The sequence below is a fragment of the Diaporthe batatas genome, assembly GCF_019321695.1.
Source record: "Diaporthe batatas strain CRI 302-4 chromosome Unknown Contig00009, whole genome shotgun sequence".
NCBI classification, from domain to species: domain Eukaryota; kingdom Fungi; phylum Ascomycota; class Sordariomycetes; order Diaporthales; family Diaporthaceae; genus Diaporthe; species Diaporthe batatas.
Window position 1 is genome coordinate 260,971 of NW_025408556.1, and position 23,613 is coordinate 284,583.

The 23,613-nt window shown below is 57.4% G+C and overlaps 6 protein-coding genes across 6 annotated transcripts; 1 reads left to right on the forward strand and 5 right to left on the reverse strand.

Annotated features, from left to right (window-relative positions):
• Positions 1-19: 19 nt before the first annotated feature.
• KVR01_008200 (uncharacterized protein) lies at positions 20-7,079 on the reverse strand. Its single transcript, XM_044787907.1, has 2 exons — positions 6,619-7,079; positions 20-6,464 (listed from the first exon to the last, which is right to left on the reverse strand). The coding sequence occupies exons 1-2, from the start codon at positions 6,738-6,740 to the stop codon at positions 500-502; spliced, it is 6,087 nt and encodes a 2,028-aa protein (XP_044643178.1). The 5' UTR covers positions 6,741-7,079; the 3' UTR covers positions 20-499.
• Positions 7,080-7,408: 329 nt separating this feature from the next.
• KVR01_007858 (uncharacterized protein) lies at positions 7,409-8,771 on the reverse strand. The gene has a single exon (XM_044782754.1). It carries the CDS (start codon positions 8,483-8,485, stop codon positions 7,736-7,738), a length of 750 nt encoding a protein of 249 aa, XP_044642836.1. The 5' UTR covers positions 8,486-8,771; the 3' UTR covers positions 7,409-7,735.
• A 164-nt stretch (positions 8,772-8,935) lies between these two features.
• On the reverse strand, positions 8,936-11,141 carry KVR01_008319 (uncharacterized protein). Its single transcript, XM_044789899.1, has 4 exons — positions 10,922-11,141; positions 10,829-10,866; positions 10,035-10,757; positions 8,936-9,963 (listed from the first exon to the last, which is right to left on the reverse strand). The coding sequence occupies exons 1-4, from the start codon at positions 10,980-10,982 to the stop codon at positions 9,877-9,879; spliced, it is 909 nt and encodes a 302-aa protein (XP_044643297.1). The 5' UTR covers positions 10,983-11,141; the 3' UTR covers positions 8,936-9,876.
• Positions 11,142-11,409: 268 nt separating this feature from the next.
• On the reverse strand, positions 11,410-14,218 carry KVR01_007822 (DNA-directed RNA polymerase III subunit C82). The gene is made up of 4 exons (XM_044782815.1): positions 13,911-14,218; positions 13,779-13,841; positions 12,904-13,698; positions 11,410-12,855 (listed from the first exon to the last, which is right to left on the reverse strand). The coding sequence occupies exons 1-4, from the start codon at positions 13,917-13,919 to the stop codon at positions 11,695-11,697; spliced, it is 2,028 nt and encodes a 675-aa protein (XP_044642800.1). The 5' UTR covers positions 13,920-14,218; the 3' UTR covers positions 11,410-11,694.
• A 981-nt stretch (positions 14,219-15,199) lies between these two features.
• KVR01_008063 (uncharacterized protein) lies at positions 15,200-21,001 on the forward strand (the record flags this gene model as incomplete). Its single annotated transcript, XM_044786604.1, has 14 exons — positions 15,200-15,460; positions 15,533-15,707; positions 15,773-16,617; positions 16,677-16,758; positions 17,114-17,234; positions 17,329-17,443; positions 17,518-17,568; positions 17,677-17,722; positions 18,406-18,534; positions 18,595-18,662; positions 18,729-18,857; positions 18,915-19,145; positions 19,206-19,667; positions 19,724-21,001. 14 exons carry the CDS (start codon positions 15,200-15,202, stop codon positions 20,999-21,001), a joined length of 3,993 nt encoding a protein of 1,330 aa, XP_044643041.1.
• A 437-nt stretch (positions 21,002-21,438) lies between these two features.
• Positions 21,439-22,502, reverse strand: KVR01_007950 (uncharacterized protein; the record flags this gene model as incomplete). Its single annotated transcript, XM_044788227.1, has 2 exons — positions 21,439-22,315; positions 22,405-22,502. 2 exons carry the CDS (start codon positions 22,500-22,502, stop codon positions 21,439-21,441), a joined length of 975 nt encoding a protein of 324 aa, XP_044642928.1.
• Positions 22,503-23,613: the final 1,111 nt, after the last annotated feature.

Genomic DNA, 23,613 nt, shown 5'->3' on the forward strand with positions numbered 1-23,613 from the left:
GTGGTTGGGGGGCGCATGTACAAGAGGACATACCATGATATACCAGGCAGCCTGCCCTACCATCGCATCATATTCATCGCACGAGTAAACCACATGGCCATTCCTGCGTTCTGGCAGCACCCAGCACGAGTAACGCTAGCTGATTGAACCCCCCGACTGTCTATCTACCTAATGGCAAAGAGAGGGTATTAATGATAAGAAAATCCATACCGTACCTCCTTCGCTCGCCGTCCAAGTCGGTGATGGGCGCGCTGTCGCTGTGGACGTCTTCGAAGGAGCAGAGAGGAAAACAAAACACCCTAACACCCAGCTTATGTTCGAAATTCGGACAATACTCGTGACGTCGTACAAGCACAAAGGGGCCGGTCTGCCATAACAAGTTCCCCATCTGTTGCTTCCCCCCCCCCCATCCTAGTCCAAAGCCTCCCTACCCGGCTCTAACCATTCGTTGTTCCGTAACCTTCATACACCACGTCAATCATGCGTCCTATCAATTTGCCTAGGCCTCCAACAGAGCGGCCTGACCCCCAACAGAAGATGCATCACCATCCACCGTGCTTGTCGCACCGAGGCCATTCTCGCTCTCGGAGCCGCTCACAGCACTGCCAGAGACAAGGGAGCTGCCCACCGCACTCTCTGTCCAGTCGCTACCCGAGTCGGAGTACGTATCATAAGGGTCCTGCTCCTCGGTGCGTGCATCCGTGTAATCGGAGCCTGTGATTGAGCCACTGCGTACACTCGACCGTCGTAATGTCTCCGCGTCACTCTGGTCGCCACCCTGGCCGTCAGCCTCGCTACCACCAGAGACAAGGCTCCCAGTGCCGGCCTCACTGAAGTCCTCACTCAGGGCGCTACCACCGTCGACGAGGCTTTCGGTACCCGGATCGCTCCAGTTGTCGCTCAGGGTGCTGCCGCTCAGCTCCGATGCTCCGACGCCGCTGCCACCGCCGCCGCCGCCGCCATTGCCCACAAGGACAAGCTCCCCGCCGGGATGCTCGCTGGCAGGGGTCTCGTCAAACCCTTCCTCATCGCTCTCTCTAAGCGCTACGACGTCCATGCTGACATTCTCCTTATCACCCTCATCGCCGTGGAGGTCACCATAGCCTTTCTTGCCGGCATGAGTCCGCCCGTTCCAGCTGGACTTCCGCAGCGCCCCTGCGCCAGTGAGTGTCTTGACGCTCTGACTCCTCTTGAATCCAGCGCCACCTGTGATTGCGGCGGCATTCAGACCTGGCTGCTTGTTCAGCTGGCTGAGCGACAATATGCGGCGGGTCTGCTTTGGCGGCTGGAGGCTGCTGAGCTTTGAGTTCACTGCAGTCTTGAAGGCCGCCTGATGGTGGCCGCCTGACTTCGAGGGCGCCACCGGCTTCTCCTCAGGGATGCTGTCCTCGGCGGGCTTTTGCTTGGATGTGACACGCTTGCGGCTCATGATGTCGTGGGTCTCGCGGGCCTTTTTGCTGGACTTGGCCATGAGCAGGATTCTGCTCTGGTCCATCACGCCCTCTAGGATGCGCCGCTCAAGACCCTCGGCGCGGGACTCCATTTCATGGAGCTCCTCCCGGCGCAGCCTAAGTGCCGTCTCCAGGGAAGACACGTCGCCGGTGAGCCGGACCTTCTGTCTGACCAGGCTCTCCTGCTCGACCTTCAACCCAGCGATGCTTTCGCGTAGACGATCCTCTTCCATCTGGAGGTCCACGATGGTTACTTCCGCCTGGTCCTTCTGTGCCAGCCTTCGCTCTAGCGCAACATTTGTCTCGTGGAGGTTCTTGACCGTTTCCTGTAGCGTCTTCTCCATGTCCTCGTGGTCGTCCTCGATGCGCTGGGTTTGTGATGCCAGGAAAGCCGAGAGCTCTGCAGCCGTCTTGACGACCTCGCTGTGCACCTTTTCGAGAGTGCTCAGCTGTTCGAGAGACTTGTCGGTCGTTGCGGTGTGGTCAACGAGCTTGTCTAGCTTCTCGTGCACCCCGGAGTCGTCGTATTTCTCTGGGGGAGGTGGCAGCATGAGTGGTTCGGGCTTGGCTTCTTCGATCTTTTGGCTGATCTTCTCCTGCATCTCGTTGACGGATGTTTTCGAGTGCTCAAAGTGCTGATCGACCATAGTGAGAACATCCCGGATGGCCTCGAGAATCTTGGGTTGGTACTCGCTGACCTCGCCCTTGAGCCCCTCGAACGCGCCCAAGGCTTCCTTGACCTGGTCGCGAGTCTGCGTGTGCTCCGCCTTATTTTCATTGTGGTTGTCGTCAGACTTCAGGTACATGTCTTCAACACGTGTAAAAACAGTCTTCGATGCCTCTTCCATTTTCTCAAGGGAGTCCGTGACTGTCGACCCTAGGGTGTCGATGAGAGACTTTAGCTCCTCAGCAACGGCCTTGGTGCCGACTACAGACTCCTCGAGGTGCTCGTCACGGGTTTCTGCGGCCTTGTTGCGCTCCTCGAGGGAAGCTTGGAACTCGTCGTACTTGGTGATGACCTCGTCGATGCGCTCGTCAATCTTGGCCCGGAGGGTGTCAGTGGTTGAGTCGAGCTTTTCGTCCGTCTCGAGCTTGGCGCCGACGACGCCCGCCTTGGAGTCTTCGAACTCCGTCTTCATCGTCTCAAACATTTCCTTGAGATCTGCGTGGACATTCGCGTTTGCGCCTATCGTCTCGCCGAGCGTCTCGAGGGACTTGCCGAGGCCCTCAACACCAGTGGCACCCCCTTCAAGCTTCTCCTTGACCATGGTCTGCATTTCCTCCAGGAACGTCTTAACCTCCGTTACACGGTCTGCCACGCCGACAGTCTCTGCCTGGCGCTCCTCAAACTGTTTCGCGTTGGTCTCGGCGTGCTTGTCTGCCAGCTCTTTGAGCTCGGTGGCATGCTTCTCAGTCGCTTCCTTCATCTCCGCGGCATGCTTTTCTGCGGCCTCCTTTAACTCTATATTCTGCTTATCTGAAAGATCTTTGAGCTCTGTGACAAGATTTTCAAGGCTCTTCAGGTCATCCTTCGAAGGAAGAGCAGCAATGTCTGACTTGACCATCTGCTCGACAACGGCTTTCACGTCGAGACAGACGGCTTCGATGGCATCCGTATCCGTCTTGGTGACCTTCTCCGGGTCCTCGAGCTGCTTCTCGTGACGTTCTTTCAACTCATCAAAGGCGCCGACGACCTGCGTGACAAGTGACTCCACAGCCTTGGTATCCTCGCGATGCGAGATATCCTCGAGTTTTGTTGTGAGACCACTGAGTCCGTCTTTTGTCTCGAGGAGCAGGACCTCGAGCGCATCGACATGATCCTTGCGGACTGCCTGCTCTCCATCTATGAGGTCATCGAGGCGCGCCTTTGTGTTGCGGAGGATGGTCTCAACGGCCTCGATATCCTCCTTGGTTGCAGCATCGCCGGCAGCCGCTGCTTCTTTTGGAGCCGTGGCGGCGTTGCTGGCCAACTCGTCAACTTGTATCTTGATGCTATCCAGCATCTCCACCATGAGGTCGAGGTCTTCTTTTGTAAGAGATGGGCCAGAGTCAGCTGGTACAGGGGCGGGCTGAGGTGGCGGGCTTTCCATGGCTTCCACTTTGATTCGGAGTTGAGAAATGAGCACTTCAAGGTTCTTGATATCATCGTGCTTCAGCATGTCCGCTGGGACAATAGCATCAGCACTGATTGGCGCCAAGGCCTTGTTGTTCTCACGTAGGCCTTCGATATCAGACTTGACACTGTCGAGACCGGACTTGAGAGCGTCGAGAACTTCGTCGTTGGCGGTCATGTCAGCAGGCTTGTCGGCAATTTTCTCAATGCTGACTTTGAGGTCGTTGAGACCCTCCTGTAGAGCGTCAAGAACCTCGTTTGTTCCGGCGATCGGACGCTGGCTGATTTCTTGCCTGAGATTGCCGAGTCCTTCCTGCAGAGCATTTATGACCTCTTCGTGGCCACCCTGTTGGGTCTGTGGGGTCACGGGCACCAGCGTGCCGTTCACAGATTCTCGCAGAGCCTCTATCTCTTCTTTGATCAGGACCCTGGAACCATCCGCCTGCTTGGATACGATGTCACCGATCTCGTCGCGGAAGTCATCGAGGCTCCTCAAGAGTCCCTCCATGAACTCCTCCTGGCTGGCGACACCATTGGCTCTGTCAACGTAGCCCTCAATGTCGGCTCGCAGCTTCTCGAACCCGTCTTTGGTAGCATCGAGGACCTGCTCGGTGTCGCGGCCATTGGCAGCCACATTCTGTTTGGCTTCCAGCGAGACGGCTTTGAACTCGTCGTGCATGGCCTCCATGATTTCATGCAGACGCCCGATGACTTCCTCATTATTACCTTGCAATGGGACTAGCGGGCCTTTGTCCTTTGCGGGCAGATCCAGGTCCTCGAGGCCTTGCTTAACGGCATCGATCATGTCCTGCTTGGAGAGCTCCGCCCCCAAAGCGGATGCGGCTACGGGAAATTCAAACTCCTCGAGGCAGTCTCGGACGGCCTCGACGATCTCGTCGCGGGAGAGTGCTGGTGGAACATCGATGGGCGGGGGCGAGAAGTGTTGCAGGCCCTCCACCACTGCTTTGAAGACCTCTTCTCGTGTCGCTGCTTCGGGCTGATTGTCTCGTGGTGCGTATTGCATGAAGCCTTCCTTGAGACACGCGAGCACCTCGTCCCGCTCAAGCCCGACCTGCTCCACGGTTATCTCCGGCTTATACCTTTCCCATGCGTCTCTGACGGCGTCAACAACGTCCTCCCTACGCAACTCGGGGACATCCTTCTGCAGTGCCTTGGCGTCCTTGAGTGCCGTCCTCAAGGCATTGTAAATCTCCCGGTAGTCCACCGCAGGCGGCTTGTTGGCGGCCACGACAGCTTGCGATTGCCGCTGGTGCTCCTTGGTGAGATGATCAATGTGCTGCCTCATCTCGAGCAGGCCCTCGCCAACAACCTTGTTGATCTCGGCCTTTGTTGCTGCGGCGGACTTGGCTTGGCTTGCCTCACCGACGTCGTCGAGCCTGCGGCCTATCTCTCTTCCCATGCCGAGAACCTCGCCGCGAAGCTCCCGAACAAGAGCCTTAACCTCGGCGGTGAGGCCTCCGCCTTGTGCGACGCTGTCCTTGACGGTGCGGATGATCTTGACAATATCATCGCTTATTAGATCAGCGGCAGCTCTTGCCATGGGCGCGGACACCCGACGGCCGTCCTTGTCCTGAACAAGCTGATCCACACGGGACTCCAAGGACCGGCCACCGTGTAGATCGGATGCTTCGTCGAAGCTCATGTTCCTAGGTAGCCCTGCCTTGCCCCTGACAGCTCCACTGCCGCCGGGCTGGGCAAGCACAATAGACTGGTCCATGTTGTTCTTGATGAGACGCTGGAGATCCTCCACTTTCTTCTCGACCACAGAACCGTTGAGTTTGTCGGCCAGGTCGGACAGCCGAGCGAGGAGCTGTTCCTGGCCCTCCTTGGTCCCCATGTCACGGATAATTTTTTCAAGGAGGCCAACCGAGGCAGATGCGTCACCGCCGTAGAGTGACGGTGTGCTGAGATTTTCCCGATCCAGGGAAGTTGAAAAGCTATTTGGTGAGGGTATACGAGGTAAGGCGAACGGACGGGAATTATTACTGGCTTTTGAGGATGTGGATAGCGAATATGGCTTGTTATCGAGCAAGAGGGGGCCTCCGTGCATATCCCGGGATGACGTGCGCGAGGAAACTTCCTCCATGTTGTGAAGCAGGTCACGCAGATGCTTCCTGATGTCTTCGTCGCGGGTGTGCGTAGCCTCCTTCAGACTCAGCAAGTCTGTGGCATTATCCCTGCTTCGTCGGCTCAGCTGCGACATCTCCTTCTGCAGCGATGTGGCTATATTCGTCAAGGTCAGGATCTGGGTTGACAGGGTGTCAAGCTGTTGTGGCGACCTGGCCGTGGCGTTTGAGCCATTAGTGAGGCTGGACAGGGGCTTTTCGGCGTCCCGCTCCCGGGGAGAGTCTTTCGGAGTGGACATTGTCTGGAGCGCCAGCATAGTCGCAGACTGTGGTGGTGTGTTCTCGCCGAGGATGCTCTGAGGACGCCTTGGAGTCGGTCTAAGCACTGGTGTCAGGCTCTGACCGATGGGGGTGAGGCTGATTTGCTTCTGGTCTTTCTCGTCCGTCTTTTGTTCGTCGAAAGGATCGGAGCCGGATCGGGAGGGTGTCGTTGGTCCTTCCTTCTTTTCAGGTGATCTCGACGGCGAAGAACCGCCCTCGAGCATCAGGCTCAAGTCTCGGACTGAAGACGGCTGCAGTGACTGCATGCGCCGATGGGCAGCGCCCCTGCCAGTTGCCCTCTCGGGAGAGACGTCGGGGGTCCGTTTTGTGAGCGGATGAGGCACGAGCTGGTTCTCGCGTGCCTTTTCTGTGAGGGCTGCATGTGCAGACTGAATGGCAGACGATGTGCCTGCGCGGGAAGTAGCCGTGACAGGCGACTGCGGGTTCAAGGGCAGCGGAGGAGGAGCCCGCTCGGGATCTGAGCTGTCCCACCTGACGACAGTACTTAGCTTGCGCCATAACGACGGCATGACACGGCGGGAGGGCCCCGTCCTCTGGTCCGTCGGATGGAGGGGCGAGGAGGACGAGGCAGAGGCGGCGGAGGAGGAGGAGGAAGCCACAGGCTGGAGGAGGAATGCTCACTTACATGGGTACTAATGCGCGGGTGTGGTCAAAGGAGAATGATTGGGAATGTGAATGTCTCGAGGAGTGACTTGACCAAGGACGATCCCCATTGCTACTAAAGGAGTCCCTCTCGGCGGGAGGCATGGTGGAGTATGTCCCGGGCCACGGTGGTGTCTTATGGCTGGGCTGGAATGGAGGTGTTTCGAGGCGGAACCGGGCTTGTTGACTCGAGTGAGGTCGGGATCTACTGGCAGGTGGCAGGGTATCGCGGCAATGCGGCCGGGGTGGAGGGTGCACTGTGTAATTAGGAAATGGGAAATAGAGCTGAGGAAATGTCACGATGCGAGGAGAGAGGATCAAGGAATCGCTCTATAGCCGGCAGTGTTATTATGAGAGAGCATGAAGTCGCAATCTGACAGTGTCATGTTGGCAGGATGGCAGGTTGGGCAGTGACGGCTGGGGGGGATTCGACGCGGGATCGGGCGATGGCTGGATGAGGCGTAGCAGTAAAAAAAGGCTGCGGGCCTGCAACTCGCAAGCGCATCTGCAAGGTGCGACTGTCTCCAGCCATGTTGTTTATTCTGCCAAGACGGTTTCCACAGCAGCCAGCCACCCAATTGGGCAGACGGCCAGGAAAGCGCGACTCGACCCGTGCCACCCCTGTCGCGAGTCACCGGCCCATCCCGGCATTGTCTGGGGTACCTTGCACCCCTCTCATCGATAAGCGCGATGATAGCCTCAGAGTCTACGGCGGTGAGGAGGCTGAGAAAACATTCTCTATTATTTGCTTGCCTGCTATTATCCACGGGGTACGGAGTACAGTCTGCCTGCCCAAGCCTGACAAACACCCAAACAGTAAACATCCCGTACTGTGCGTACTGTGCGCGCCGTGCGTGCACTCACCACCTACCTAGGTACCTAGGTACCCAGATACCCAGGTACCCAGGTACTCACGGAATAGAGAATAAAGATTCAACTCCAAACTACGTCACAACACACAGAACAGACAGTACCACTGCGGCGCTTTTACTTGACTTTTGCTCAAGAACAATGTCTTCAGGCAGTCGAACCCGTGAGTTTCGGTTGGACATGTCCTGTTTTGATTTACTACTTGCTTGTCCTTATTCTAGTCCAACCATCTAGCTGGTGCTGGTCGCGATCAGCTGTGACAGCCCGAGGACCTGCGCTGTGGTGATCGGTGTCGACGAGGTGTTGAAGCCCTCCTTGAATGGCAGACGCTCCTCCTCGAACACGACTCTCATCCAATCCAGCGGCGCGGCAGGCTCGGTGAAGCTTCCTCCAAGTGTCCCCAGGATGACTGCGGACTCGCCCAAGGACACGGTGACCTGGCTCGAGGTCATATTGAACGTCGGGTTGGTGGCCTGCGCTGTGACGAGGCGCTGGCTTCGCGCCGAGGCCATGGTCTTGTAGTCAACCGTCGAGTCCACCGCGCCCGCCTCGAGGTATCCCCGTGTCTCACCCCAGACCGTCTCGTTGAGTGTCTTGGCGTCGCCAGTCACGGCAAAGTCTGCCCTCGAGAGGCTGCCGTCATGCTCAATGATGTTGTGCTTCGCAACGTCGTCGAGATTGAAGGTGCTGGAGTTGCCCGTCGTCGATGTTGCGAATGCAGGGGTTCCGAGCGTTCGCACAAGTGCCTCTTCAAGGTTGATGGCCTGGCCGAGGCCCGAGATCAGGTCTTGCATGCTGATCTCTCGCCCGTCGCGGGCGAGGTAGCCGTGGTTGGCGAGGGAGTTGAGCATCGGGCAGGGAGACCGCTTGGCCGAGGCGTCAGGGGCTTGCCAGCTGAAGTTGGGGTCTTCTTCGCGGCGGATGGCGACGGCGTGCGCTGACATGGCACAAGAGGCGACGGCAACCAAAGAGGCGCGCATTGTGGAATGAATGTCTGTATGAAAAGAGAGGCTGGGCTTTCTGCCGGAAACGAGTGTGTGACGGGTGGCCGAGTGTGGAAAGTGTCGTGGGATGGGCAGTCAGGTCGGTGATCTGGAGTCCGAGGTCGAGCCATCTTCTTATACAGCTTCTGCCTCGACACCGCAAGTGGACTTGTGTAGTCAAGACAGGCAGTGCCCCTCGGCCGGCCATTGAAAAAGTTTATTATTAGCCATGTCGTCAGTTTTAATATATTGTCCCATCCCACAAGCACCTGTTCCCAGCTCACCATCGGGCGCCCCGCGAGCCCGGCCGGTTCGACCGGCAACTTCGTCGAGGCGGCCCGGGCTCTCGAACGATGGAACCCGACCATAGAAGCTTGGAAATAGGGGCCCGGGTTGGCATTGCGTATCCACCTCGATATTCGTTTACCTCGACCGTGCCAAGCAGGACAAAGCCTTCATGGGTGCATCCTAACGGCATCAGCCTTGTTGGTGGGCTGTTGAAAGCCGCTAGCTCACAAATGCCCACATTGCAATTGGTTCGGGGACGATTGTTACCATGGAATGGTAATAGTGAATACGAATGGCATCTTGCCTAGCTAACTGCTGCGAAAGGGGCTTCCCTACTTGTGCGAGTAATGTTGCGCTTGGCGTCTAGTTCAGAAAAAAAATATCACAAGGCTAGATGGATGTAAATTGATGCGGCAACACCATGCATTTTCCACGGGGGGTAAAGGAACAACCGCCCGTGACCTCGCCAGCATTTCTGAACCGGCCTTCTTGGTCCTTCAATTCTCGTGGTCCGTGCTAGGTGCAAGCTGTGTAGTTGGCCCGTGGTGGTAGACTCAACATTGTCTAGTTGATATGCATTGTGAACCTCAGCCCTACGAAGCCGTTTCAACGGTGGGAGTTGCCGCTCTGACGAAGCCTGGATGTAACCTTAAAATGCCAGGGGTGAACTTGGGCCAGATCTGATCGAGGCTGTGGCAGTTTCAAGGATAGACAGCTTCTGAGGAGTTCATGCAATATGTGGTCCAGACGCCGACTTCCAAGGTTGGCGGACAGATTGCAAGGGTGCCGGGAGTACCTTAGTAGGCGCAGCGACACTCATGACACGGCCACAAGCGCCGAGAGGGCCACACAGACCAACAGGCCGTTTTTGCTTTCAAAAGAGTTGGGTATTTTTTTCCGGCCAGCCCTTCTAACCCGAGTATCCCTGCTCTTGGTAGACAGGAACGTGAGCAGGGCCAGGACCTTATTGCTCGTGGAGACCTGCCAAAGAACCAGACAAATGATTTTGCACCTGCTGAACGCCATTACCCCCGGCCGATCTATTATAGACTTTGTACATCGTGACCACTTCATCAAGACAACAGCTGTTGTGCCATTTCCTACTTGGCTAGCACCTTGTCAAAAGCCGGGATCAGTGTCTGGGCAAGCCAGAAGGAGAACACCAGCTTGGGTCCAGTCATGAGGAGCTACACGGGTGATCAGTATGCGGTCGCTCCACGTTGTGCAGTCCTTGATTCGGAGGGAGAATTCTACACACCTTAGGGACAAGACCCTTGAAGAAGGAGCCCATGCCCTCGTTCTTGGCCATCTTTGTCAGGATCTGGAACCCGCTCTCGGGGTTCTCGAAGTTCCTGTTCTGGATGCGCGTCTTGATGACATCGAGCGGCGCGGACACGACAAGAGAGGCTGTCGCGCCGGCGATAGAGGCGACGAAGTTCTGGAACCATGTCGCCTTGTTGTAGTCCTGCAGCTTGAACATGTACTCCTTGGCGAAGGCCGAGCCTCCAAACAGCGCGAAGCTGCCGGGAGCATTCCGCGCCGCCGTCCAGCCCCAGCCCCTGTACAGCCCGAAGCCCTCATCTGCGACAATCCTGAGCACACCTCGGCCGCGGAACGCCTCGGGGTTTGTTTGGCGCTTGATCTTAAGCACGTCGAGGGGCAGGAGGACGATTTCGCCGATGCCGATGAGCGACCCTGCGGTGGAGTGCAGGATGGCCTTGCCAGTCTTCTTGCCAAAGGCGTTCTCAAAATCCGAGCCATAGTGCTTGGTCAGGTAGTCACGGGCCACGGGCTGTCCGCCATATTTGTATATCCTTTGGAGGACCTTGTAACCCGCTGCGTATCCCAGGCCAGGGAACAGTGACACGAACTTCCGGCCGATAGGAGCGGCGGCCTTGTCCTTGAAGATGACGGCGGAGAGCTGCGAAGAGTTCCTGATCTTGGTCTCGTTGCTCATGAGTCGCTTCGCGATCGTGTCGACCTGTCACGCCCCAGCGAGTTTAGCACTGGCTCCGTACAATTCAGTCGGGCTGAAGGCGTTCGATGACTTACAGGGTGGAAGACAGCGAGCTCAGAGATACCAGCAGAGCCTGGGACAGTCAGTACGAGCCCATCCAAGCTTATCATGACTGCGGGCGCACATACCAGAGCCCAGCAGGCGCGCCAGGTTGGACTCCTTCTCCGTTGTGCGAGCTGGGGGCGACATATTGCGAGCTCGAGTTGTTTACACAAAAAAAGAATGGCAAGGAAGGCTGGCAGAACTCAGGACAAGGGATTGACACGTCGGGGGCTGTACAATTGATCGCGTGCGGGAGGAGAAAGTCCAAGAGGGCCTGCAAGCTCGGAGTCTCGCTCGAGATTTTTTTTACGTGCCCTGTCCACGGTGGAGAGCCCAGTCCCCGCTGGAGCTCCCCACACTAGCGCTAAGTTACAGTCCCGAGTGCATGGATCATTAGTGTGCATGGGCATCATGTAAGTCTCGACTCCGACATCGTCAATAGAGGGACCCACAATCTCTCTGCATGCTTTATTGATAAATGCACAGCTGCTTTCGATTCTGGCCGAGACCGACCTGGGATCAGTGCGAGCTTGTCCCACACGTGGTGGTCACAAATTCAGAGTTGGTGCTTTTGCCCGGAAGGCAGGTCGACCTCTGGTCATTCATTTTGAACCCCGAAATCATGAAAGGCATGCATTTCGTGGTAAGTATGCTCTCACAATGCCTCAAAGAAGCGCTGCCCATGATATATCTACCATCTCGCTCCAGCGTCTTTAGTACTGGGTATATGTATTTTTGCCCATATCTGGGCTAACCGACCATGAGAGTCCATCAAAGACGCCGCCATGTTGTGAATCTATGCAAATTTTGTGCCCCGAACGCCGTTGATGCAGTTTGTCCCGATTCCAGGGTTTGCCAATTAGAAATCCCGCAGGGTGCCGACAAGGCTGTCCAGTCTCATGATCTGAGCCAGGAGCTTCTCCTGTATCTCCGAGATGCGGACGAACCGGTTGTAGAAACGGCCCTCCAGCAACTCTTTCTCCCGGCCACGAACGTCATCGCGCCTGACCGTGTCGAGAACCTCTCGCTCCATCTCCCTTTGGACCTCGAGCCGCTGTAGACATCGAAGCATGGCCTTGTAAGTATTGTCAAGAAGTCGGTCGAGACAGCGGCCCGTGTCTGTCCAGTACAAAAACAGGGTGCGGCTAGCACTCCGGTTGTTGTCTCGGGGAACCTCTTGCATGTCCACATAACCAAGCATCTGCATCTTCAACATCAATTTCTGGACTTCCCCCTTGGACATAAGAGCCAGGCTCGGAAGCGTTTTCTCGTCCATTTTGCCCACTCGTCGGAGAATGCGCACCAGTCGAAGCCCACTCTGGCCGACGCTGCGCTCAATGACGGCATCTAGTTCCATCTGTTGCAGGGATCGCAGGAGGGGCTCGAAATCGACGGTCCACTGCTCCATGGCGCAGTGACGGAGAAATTTGTGCTGGCTTTCACATAGCAGCAAAAGATGTTGGCGGAAATGCTCCTTTCGAGAAAGCTTTGCTGGTCCGTTTTCGTTGAACTTGACCTTGGTTTCTTTTGTTCCATTTGCACCGTTGGTGAACGGCTTCAGGTCCGCACCTTCGTCATCATCCTCAACGTCATGGCCCGAAGGCTGCTCCTCAATCTCCATCTCGTCTTCGTCGGAACTGGCCTCGCCTTCAACCTCGGCCTCGTCGAAAGGCGGCTTTTTCATGTCAGGCGGGTGCTCCTGGATCTGGTTTGCGCTCTTCCGGTCGGTTGCCTTCGCGCCCACCTTGCCAATGCCAGCTGAGACATCAAGTGACGGGCTCAGATTGTCGTAAACCTCGTTTGTCGAGACTCGTCGGCCATGTGGGTATTCTTCATCGTCGCCGAGGTCAATGTCTGGGTCCGATCGGCATCTAGATATCTTCTTGCTGAGTTGCTGCAAAAGAGCCGCATAGACCTCGGCGGTGGTCTCGCCGTAGACCTCAGAAACGACATGCACAAGCTGTTGATTGCGAAGCTCCACGGTGCATTTCTCGTAGTTGACCCGCAGGGCAATATTTCCCTATAGGGTGTCAGCTGTGTTCAAACAAAGTCAGGACAAGCTACCCACATCGATGAGTAAGTCGTTATCCGAGGCACCACCGCCGTTCGCGTAGCTCCAACCGGAGAGCTTTCTCCGTTTGCTCATGGAGATTTTGGCTTGGAGTGTCCCTTTCAGACTCAGAGGCTCATCCCGCATTTCCCGCAGCCGTTTAGCCCTCCTGATGGCATAGTCCTCCTTGCCCTTTGCGCCACGGACGCCACCAGCGAAGAATGTCTTCATGATCTCATCTTCGAGGGCTTTGTATCTATCTTCCAAGCTCCTGAAGGACTCTTCGGTGACGGTGCCGACCAGCTCGGCCTGGATCAGCCGGCATATGACATCGTCGAGTTGCTCCAGAGACTTGACATAGAGTCCAGTCTTGCTGTCCTTCCTGACTTGGCCAGAATCCATCTCGTCGTCGTCTTCGTCGCCGTCGCCGTCGCCGTCGCCGCTGCCGTGATTTGCATCTCCATTGACGGCAGCCGCGTGCCGTGCCGCTTGGTTGAACTTAGCCTGGTAGGCGTCCCTGAGATCTTCGACCTTGGCATGGCCCATGCTCAGCAAGTTTTGAGCAACTTCCTTCTCTTCTTCGCCGTATACCGCACCGATCATGTCAAGTATCTTGCCGATGCGAACGATGTTATAGGCTGCGTCGATATTTGGTGCGTACACGGCATGGCCGGATTCTACTTTCCAATAGAGAAGATTGTTCTGAACGAGTACGACGAGCCCATGGCGAAGTTGGCGTGTGTTGAGCGAGGTATATTGGATGAGCTGGGGGATAGACGATCTGCCCTTTTTCAAGAGGGCTGAAAAGATGCGCTGTGAAAGGTCAGCCACATGTCCGACGGCAGTGTGCCCTTGGCGGGGAGAGGTGCACGATTTGCGACGGATGGACGTACGGATGGGAGTTCGCCGTAGACATCGTCGACGAGGAGAGCACACAGCTCAGCAAGGCTTTTAGTCTACGTGTCGCGTTGTCAGTGCATGCCCGGGCGGTTCTGGTGACAAGCTAGTGGGGGCGATTCACTCACCACCTGCATCGCAACAGGCAAGTCGGAGGGATGAAGATGCAGGCGGAAATGGGTGGATGCTGGAGATGCGGCCGCTTGAGATCCTCTCACTATCCCAAGTTGGCCTTTAATGCTACCGTGGAGTCATTTGGTAACGGCAAGAGGGTTCGTGACTGACGAACGAAACAACAGGCAGCCGTCTGAAAGTACAAAGGTATCCAAAAGTGAAGTCGGGTAGTGAAGCTGTAGCAGGAAATTTTGGCTGGTGGGTAACGACAAATTTGCGAGTGAGTCGCATGCGACTTTGGCTGCCCCTCCATGTGCGCCGCCGGTGACTCGTTAGTGTATCTAGAGCGTCGAGCTCCACGAGTTGGGGTCCAATCGGCCTACCTAGGTACGTACCCGCCGTGGGTAGGTAGGTACCTACCTAGACCAGAACGGCTCGTGCATGGGCTTCGAAACGTACGACGCAGCTAGACGGGCAGGCACTTCTAGTGCTCTACTGGAGCAGGGTCATCATAAACCACCATCTCTGCCCTCGCCATGAACGCAGTCTAGTGGATTATGAAATTCATCGACTTTGTGATTTTTGCCTGCATTTTAGAGAGCACGACCATGTCAGGCAGGGCCTCCGAGGAGGAGTAGAGTAAACCAAGCAAGTACCAAAGCACCTACACCCTCTACAACTGTGCCGTTTGACGGAGTACCACAAGCATGAATGAGCCCCCATGTGAGATACTACCAAGGTCTGCATTTAAACAGACAAGTTGCCAATGAATGGGAACTGGTGAAATCAGGGAATGGGTGCAAGAAGTTTGGGCGAGACCAACAATTGAAGATGTGCCTAAATCCCGAGGTCGTTATTTTGGTGGATGGCTGCATGTTTCGGTAGGCATGTGGACTTAAGAGGCACCCATTCCTTGGGCAAGAGCCAGCCCCAACACTCGACTGCCAGGCCGGTAACCCAAGCACAAACTCTTGTCTCTGTCTCCGTGATGGAAAACTGTACTACGACTTAAGAGAAGGAGACAGTGCATCGAATTTGACCAATTCCAAGTTGCAAATATCCAGGCTTGCCAATCTATCAATCGCACAGGCCGGGTTGAGAGCCCCCGTGCAATTAAGCCCGCCTCCAGCCAATCCGAGCCCAGAAGTTGCTGTTTAGGCCGGAGCGAACCGGAATTTCTTGTTCCTTCCCGCCAAAGGTCAATCTCGAAAGCTTCGTTTCCTGCCCAGAACAGGTCCCCGTCAATCGGTCGCAGACACCACAGCCCCGTCAATTGACACACCCACCACCCACCCCTCACATCATGATCGGCCGATCAGCTCTGACGAGGGGAGCCCGTCTTGCCCTCCGCCGGCAGGACTGCGCCAGCGTCGCCCAGCGACGCGGGTACGCCGCCGTTTCCAACGAGACCGCATCCTACGAGTCGGCAGACATCAACGGCATCAAGGTCGCCAGCCGCGACCCCCGAGGCCCCACCGCTCGCGTCGCCGTCGTCGCAAAGGCCGGCACCAGGTACCAGCCGCTGCCTGGCCTGTCCGTCGGGCTCGAGGAATTTGCCTTCAAGGCGAGTCGGCACACACGCCCCAGGCCAGCAACGCACACGGATGGATGAGCTAATTTGTTGTCCCGCATGCAGAACACCGACAGGCGGTCGGCCCTGAGGATCACAAGAGAGTCCGAGCTGCTGGGTGGCCAATTGACTGCATACCACACCCGAGAGGCTCTTGTGGTGGAGGCTGCCTTCCTGCGGGATGACCTGCCCTACTTCACCGAGCTCCTCGGTGAGGTCATCACCAAGACGAGGTACACGAGTACGTCTGCTTCCTACATGCGATGCTATCTGAGGGGCCGGCCTGGCTAACGCTCGCGTGTCTAGCCCACGAGTTCCAGGAGGAGGTTGAGAACATCGTGCACCTGAAGCAGGGCAAGCTCACCAACAACGCTCTGGGCCAGGCCCTCGACAACGCCCACTCGGTCGCTTACCACAAGGGGCTGGGCTCCTCCATCTACCCGTCCAGCTCGACGACCTTGGGTCCCTACCTGAACGAGAACTCGATCGCCGCTTTCGCCGAGACCGTCTATACCAAGCCCAACATTGCCATTGTTGCCGATGGCGCCAGTCAGGCCAGCTTGTCCAAGTGGATCGAGCCCTTCTTCAGGGACGTTCCCGCGGCATCCTCGAGCCCCCTGCAACTGTTCACCGAGGCTACCAAGTACTACGGTGGCGAGCAGCGTACTTCTCTTGCCGGCTCCAACGCGATGGTTCTTGCCTTCCCCGGCCACAACCTGCACTCCGACAAGGCCGACGTCGCCGTCCTGACCGCCCTCCTCGGCGGCAAGTCCAGCATCAAGTGGTCTCCTGGCTTCAGCCTCCTTTCCAAGGCCGCCGCTGCCGCACAGGGCTCCACTATTGTGGCCAAGAACCTGGCATACACCGATGCCGGTCTCCTGACCATCCAGATCACTGGTAGCTCTGGCGCAGTAAGGAAGGGCGCCGAGGAGGCCGTCAAGGCTCTCAAGAGCGTTGCCGAATCTGGCGTCACCAAGGAGGTCCTGACCAAGGCCATCGCGAAGGCCAAGTTCGACCTGCTGTCCCAGAACGAGCTGACCGGCACCGGTATCGTCTCCGCGGGCAACAGCCTGATTCACGGCGGCAAGATCTTCCAAGTCACGGAGGCTCTCAAGGGCTACGAGGCAGTCACTGCCGAGAAGATCAAGGCGGTAGGTTCCAACAGCCCCCTGGTCCGGAATGTTGAAGGTACTAACACTCCCTCTTTTAGGCGGCGAAGGCGTTGTTGGACGGCAAGGCGACGGTGGCGGCAGCGGGAGACCTGTATGTGCTCCCATACGCAGAAGAGATTGGCCTCAAGGTATAGAATCTTAGTTCATTACAAGCATCAATTGAAGGGGTGGGAAAATGTATCAACAGTCCAAAGCCGTTGTAGACGTGCCATGGGGCTCTGTGAATATAGCACTTTTCTAGACAGGCGCATCGCAAATTTTCACTTTGTTCCCTAAAGTCCCATCTAAATGTAAACGATGTATATAAACAACCTCCCATTAAGTATCTATTTATCATGCTCAGATGACACAGAGTCAATCATTCAACGACAGAGGCAGGCTGGAGGGGAAGATTGCGTTTCTTGCCGGGGTCACGTGATGACTAAGGCAGGCCCGGTCCTGTCCGTAGCTCGCCCGGCTGGCTGGATCGCTTGAGCTGTTTTGTCGCGGATCCTGGAATCGCCGTCACGATCCTCCACCCCAAAGAAACCCGTTCATCCTCAACCCCACCAACAATCAGACAAGATGACGTTCGCGTGGAAGGCCGCCGGCCTGAGGTGAGTACCCATTGACACGCCTACCAGACCTGCATCAACCAAATGCCCGCCTCAATCACGGGGACTGACGGGCCCTTTTGTTCCACACGCGCAGCTACAACCGCTACCTCGCCGTCGCCGGCCGCGTCGTGCGCCGAAGCCTGAAGGACGACAAGCGACTCGCCGCCGAGCGCCGCGGAGACATGGAGCTGCGATTCGCCAAGTGGGAGGTGAGTTGAGCCTGCAAATCGGGGATGCAGGGTGCGTCCGAGGCAGACGGGGACTGATAGATGTGGATTCGCAGAACGGCAAGCAGGGTGAGGTCAAGAGCCTTGCACAAGCGAACGCCGCCCTGGCCGAGAACACCGGATCTTCATCATAAAGGTGCATGGAGGAGGAAGGCATTGCGAGATTGGGGGTTTGTGCAGCCGCATGAATGGAGACGGACGGCACGACGTACCAGCCCGACAGCCCCGGGAGAGAGGTGCTCCAGGGGTCGAGATGGAAGCGTAGGCTGGATGTATCATACGGCAGAGCGTCGGAAAATACCAATTGGCACAACATGACCGCCATCGTCATATCTTCAGGACCCAAGATATCACGTTGTCAAATGAACCGCAGTGCATCAGTAATTAATTGCCTTGCCACCTAGGTACACAAGGAAGGTACTGCCGCAGAAACGGCGGGCGTAGAATGGACACTAGCAAACCGTCTTAGCCTCTCTCCTGTCAATGCCCAACCTGACCCTTTTTAATACGATATGTCTTTTCCCTCTACCCAGGCAGCTCAGAACTTGTCTGAAGGCATTGATTACCGCATTGAGGGCGTGTGCATTTTAATGCTCGATTGCTGAGTTACGGTGGAACTACGGCGGGCAGTCGTCAAATCTCTGCCCGACACGATCCGAGGTCGTTTGGACCTGAACCTTCGTCAATTAGGCAGGGCCACCTGCTCCTGCACTGCACTGTGAGCTGCTCTCTCGCCATTCCCAACAAAAGCCAGCCCGCATTCCCCGTCGCCGTGCCGCATCGATGAGTGATTCCAGTCGGCCATCAGTTACACCGGCTTTCGACCAGGCAATATGATGACGGTGGACGAATCCGGCATGTCCAGAGGTGTGGATCTATCCTAGCCCGGAGCGGCCCCCCCTCCATCGCAATATAAGCATTGCGCATCCTCTAACGAAGCTTAGAGTTTCTGGGCCTCTCGCTGAGCCAGCATGGCCTATCAGACCTGGACGATGAGCCTCCGCCCCCCAAGATCACCAGCGAGGCCGTCATAACCACAGACATTACGAACAAGTTTATCACGGCCTCTAACAGTGAGCATCATCCACACCAGCTCACACCACCTGTTTGTGCCCTTGCTGACCCGTCCATAGCGCTCGAGCCGGGCGAGCTGGTCAAAGATGGCTTCTTCACGCTGTTCGAGTCCGTCGGGGCTCTCGAGGTAATTTCCTGCCCGTCCGTCCACACTTGCCTCTGCTCCCGATGCTCACTCCCTTGCCTGTCACAGATCATGGACCCGAAGATGGACAGCGGGTGTCTTGCAGAAGGCGAGTCTTTAGATGACGACTACGATGTGACACGCCCACTGCTCCCAAAGGAGGTGCTGGGTATCATCGACCAACTTCTCTGCCATGAGGTGCGTCAGGTCTGAGTCTCCTCAGCATGGGCGGCCTCGTAGCTGATCTGATCACAGGTGGCGTGGCATTTGGGTTACCCCTTGTCCCAGACACTTTTCACCAGCGTCTACCTAGAAGCAATCATGATGCCGCAGCCAGTTGTGATTCAAGAAGCTCATTTCACACGCAATGCCGAGGACTTTGCCCACAAGGACCCCATGCTCTCTGTGCTGAGGGCATACTGCCTGGGTCTGCTCAAAGCATGTTGGTACGTGAACGAACGTATCAAATTTGAGCACTACTATGAGGTGAGTCGACGGATCCGACGCCTGCAGCAGATGATGGGCGCCGGCTGATCTGCGAAACAGGAGGAGGACTTTGTAACAAATACCTACCACCGCTCCCTCCTCGACAATATCGACAGGGAGGAGATTAGGGATGTCTTGCAGGAGGCTCGCCGCCTCCTCCGTAGCCACCAGCATGACATAGGGCAGGAGATTGTAGAAGCATTAGACTTTCGTCTGGAGCTCAGGTATGCCTTCCTGCGTGCGATAGAGCTCTCTGAGCTAAGGAGCCACCCGGAGTCCTTGAAGACACCCTGGATTCAGATGAGGTCCATCCTGGAGCCCATCAACAAGTCCCACCACCTCGGCACCCCCGTCGCCGAATGCTTCAGCGCAAAGCTTCAACGGCGGCTGGCCAGCACGATGCCCCCTCGACCTATTGTCCAGCTCAGCTTTGAGGACACATACTCGCATCTCAAGCGCCTGTTCGTAGACGGCATTGAGGTGACTGACGTCCTCAAGTACTCTGACTCACAAAGCCTGCTGGTGAGTTGCAAAACCCCACCGCGGTCGGCAAGGTGTTGGCTGACGCAGAGGAATAGAACTTCGTCCTGTCCTTCCAGGCCAAGAAGCCCCAACCGCTGGTGTACATCCGCACCCTGTTACAGAATTACCTCTTCAAGGACATGATCCTGCTGGGCTGCCTCAGCATCCGCCAGGTATTTGACGACGACCTGTCCATCGTGGTACTCCCATGTAGCAGACTACTCGACCCGGCAAATGACAAGGTGGAGAGCCCGAATGACGCGCGCTTTGCGATCGCTCACCAGATGGAAATATTCCGTCAGCGTGCCGCTCAGTCGTATCTGGACGTATTCCGCGCTTTCTGTCAGAACCGATGCCGCGTGCGGCGCACTCTGTGCCACGCGATCCAGGACTGGGAGGCTGTCCAGGCCGACGCCGAGGAGTTGGACCAGCTGCTGCAGATCGCGCTGGACGAGAAGCCCATGCAGTACCAGCCATTCGGGTCCGGCGCGGCCAGCCCGACCTTCTCACTCCCGTTGTCGAGCTGGGCGTACCTGTACAAGCTGCGGCTGATGGAGTGGATCGTGCAGCTCGGCTTCGAGCTCGAGGTCTACCAGCATGACGAGCTGGGAGGCATGTACTGGTATCTCAGCTATCTCGCGCGGACGCGGGCCGCGCACGTGGAGCGCATCAAGGCCTTCGCGGTGCGCACGCTCAACGACCTGCGGGCGAGGCCGTCGTCCTTCACGGCCAGCCAGGAGGCGCAGGTGACACGCTCGCTGTCGTATCTGCGCGCGACGATCCTCGACGCCGCCGTGACGTGGGAGCTGGCCGACGCGCTGGCCTCGGTGTATGCGCTGGTGTACGACCGTCTGCGGCTGGCGTCGCCGCCGCCGCGCCCGTACTCGTCCGACGCGCTCCGCTACGAGATCCGAATGCGGCCTTTCCTGCCCGTCGAGCTGCCCGAGCTGCCTACCTTCGCCGACTTTGACCACTCCGCCCGCCAGCCTGACAAGAGCGACCGCACCCTGCTCGAGCAGGCCGAGGCCGCAGTCACCGGCGCCAAGAAGGGCTACGAGCTCCTGACCAAGTTCGACGAGAAGGAAGCCTTCGCCGCCGGCGAGGGCACATATGGCCGCTGGCTCGCCGGTACGAGGAATGGCTTCAAGAGCGTCATCCAGGCCGGCCTGGCCACGACGGCGCTGAGGAAGATTCTCGACGCGCGAGACAGGGGCGAGGATGTCGAGGCCCCGGTTGAGATCCTGGGCCCGGACAAGGGATATCACGAATGGTGGATCGTGCCCAAGATCACGGTGAAGAGGAATCCAGCTGCCGCCGATGTGACAGCTACATGATTGGCCTGTACATGATTCATATCACAATAGAGGGCACGCGGCGTTCTTTTGAGTTTGCATCGAAGCCCTGTTTTTCCATTCTCATCGTCGTCTTTTCCACGCAATACAAACACTATCAAGCAGATACATACCAGCGCCTGATCCGGGTAGTCAGGTTGAGTGGGTCCTCGTAGCCGTCATCACCCGACTCTAAATAATCACATGCCAAAATTCACAGTTTACCCCTGCCAAGCCCGACCCGTTGACCCTGTGTTGAGATGATTTTGGATCACATGCTGCCGGAAAACAAAATATCAGCAGCAATTGGGACAAAACGGAATGGACTAGCATGACTTTGAGCAGCGAACGCGCCCTCCGCACATCTGCCTGGCCCCTCCAGTGCAGACTCCAGACTCCGAAGTATTAGACCCTTGCCAAGACCAGGATCGAGGTAACAATCAGGCCAGCGCCTTGGTCGCCGCGCGCTGTCGCAGCCTCACAGTCTGCTCGTAGAGGACATCCTTGAACGCGAAGAGGAACGCGGCCGTAAGGACACTCTGCGTGACCTTGGGGCCGATTCCCTTGTACAAGCCAGCGTAGCCCTCCTCCTTGACGATCCTCCGGATGGCGCCTGACATGCCCTCCTTCTTAGCGCCATCCCCGCTGCCGCCGGCGACATGGGCCTGCGACTTGACCGTGATGTACGGGTAGGTGATGCTGGTGGCGAACAGCTTGCCCAGGGCGCCGAGGAAGAAGGCCACCGTGGGGGTCACCCGCCGGCGCTTCTCGACCACGTTCTTGAGCTGCTCAAAGAGTGTGTATTGGAGGATGGGGTTGATGACGAGGACAAGGGCCGGGAGCACGCCTGCGAACAGGGCGGTCGGGCCTTCCTTCTTCAGGAGCGACATGAGCGTGCCGATGGTGGTGGGCGCCTTGATGGGCTTTGTGCTTCCTCCCGGCAGCGTTTCCTTCTCGCCCTCCTCAGCCTGGTGCTTCCGCGTGGTCATGCGCGTGTTGATGACCCAGATGGGGTTCGTGATGATGACGGTGGCGGAGCCAGCCAGAGCGCCAGCCATCATGCTCTCGACCGTCGTGAGTTTCTTGGAGGCGCGGCCGGCCTTCTCGGCGGCATTCTCGAAGAAGGCGCGGGTCCATTCGTACCAGTAGTAGTAGACAAAGTTGGTCACGGATATGCCGAACAAGGCCGAGTCCAGGCCTGCGTAAAGACCCGAGATGCCCTCGCGGGCGGTGATCTGGCGGACGGCTTTCAGGAAGGTGGAGTCGGCGCGCTTGGACTCAACCTGGGCGCGTGTGGAAAGGGTAATCAGAGGATAGCTGTGAGCAACATGGCCAAGTTAAAAACACCATACCAGCCAGGGACCAAAACTGCCGAGCCAGCAGACGAGGGGAAGGTGTGTATTTACGTGAGGACCATGGACAGGATACCACCACCGGCACCGGCGAGTGCGTGGGCGACATTGTCGTTCTGGGGTATCACGGGCTTCGATGCAGCAGGTGCCATTGTGTTGTTGGGCTGGTGACGGTCGGGTTCTGCCTTTGGTGCACTCGGATGCTGAAGATGACTGGTGTTTTGGTGAGCTCGGGACAAGAGACGGAACGCGCGGGTTCTAGTTGATGTCTTCGTTCATGCCGCCGGCGGTGGGATGCGGAGACAGAGGCGTGGCATTGCATAGCAGTGGTCGCCCAGTCAGTTGACCCCAGCGAGCCCAGCGAACCGGCGTCTGAGCAATGCAAATCAGCCGAGGTCCGAGTACAGCAGCAAACGGCACGGCAGGACTAAAATGGACCCAGCAGGCTGGGCCAGGTCCCCGAACCGCCGAGCTTTGCCGGGGCATCTGCTCAAAAGCCATGGCTGCGGTCCGAGGACGGGCCAGACGGGCTGGTCCAGTTGACTGACATCTGACAGCCAGCTGCGGGCTAGTTTGCTAGTGTAAATAATGCTGATGACGACAGAGTCGGACTGAGTGTTGGTCGGGCGCAGCGGCACCTTTGCTTCTGTCGGGCCCCGTTCTTGTTCTCGGTTGGCATCTGCCGACCCAGCCTGTTGGGATTCCATAGCGCGGGCGCATTACAGTGTACACCGTAAGCCGGCAGCACAGAGGCCCTCTTCAGCCCCACCACGGATCCCCAGGATCGAGGCCAGCCGGCTGCCCCGAGTTTCCAGAACCAAGCCAACAAGCTTCGATGGCGGGCAAGGCGGCAGGCGGCAGGCGGCAGGCGGCAGGCGGCCGTCGCGGGTGTCCAACGTCGTGCCACACACAGCGGATGGTCGGGTGCCCGGGCAAGGCGACCTCGAAAGGCACCGGGATCTCTAACGTGCGTCACAGCAGATGGGAGGCAGAGAGAGGGCCAAGGCCCAATCCGAGCAGACCTGGCTGAGAAGTTTGGCAGGATGCAACCAATGCACGGTTCTGCGCATGGTCGTTGGTGGTATCCCGAGCTGGTTTTCTTCTTGTCTCTTTTTCTTTTCTCTCCATCTTTTTCGCGATGGCCTATGCAGGCACCCGGCAGGGTTGATTCATTCTTGATTGGGGGCTTGCTGGCTTGTTCAGGGTGACTTGACAAGATGATAGGAGGCCATAGGAGGCCCTAAGGAGGGACAATAAACGGTG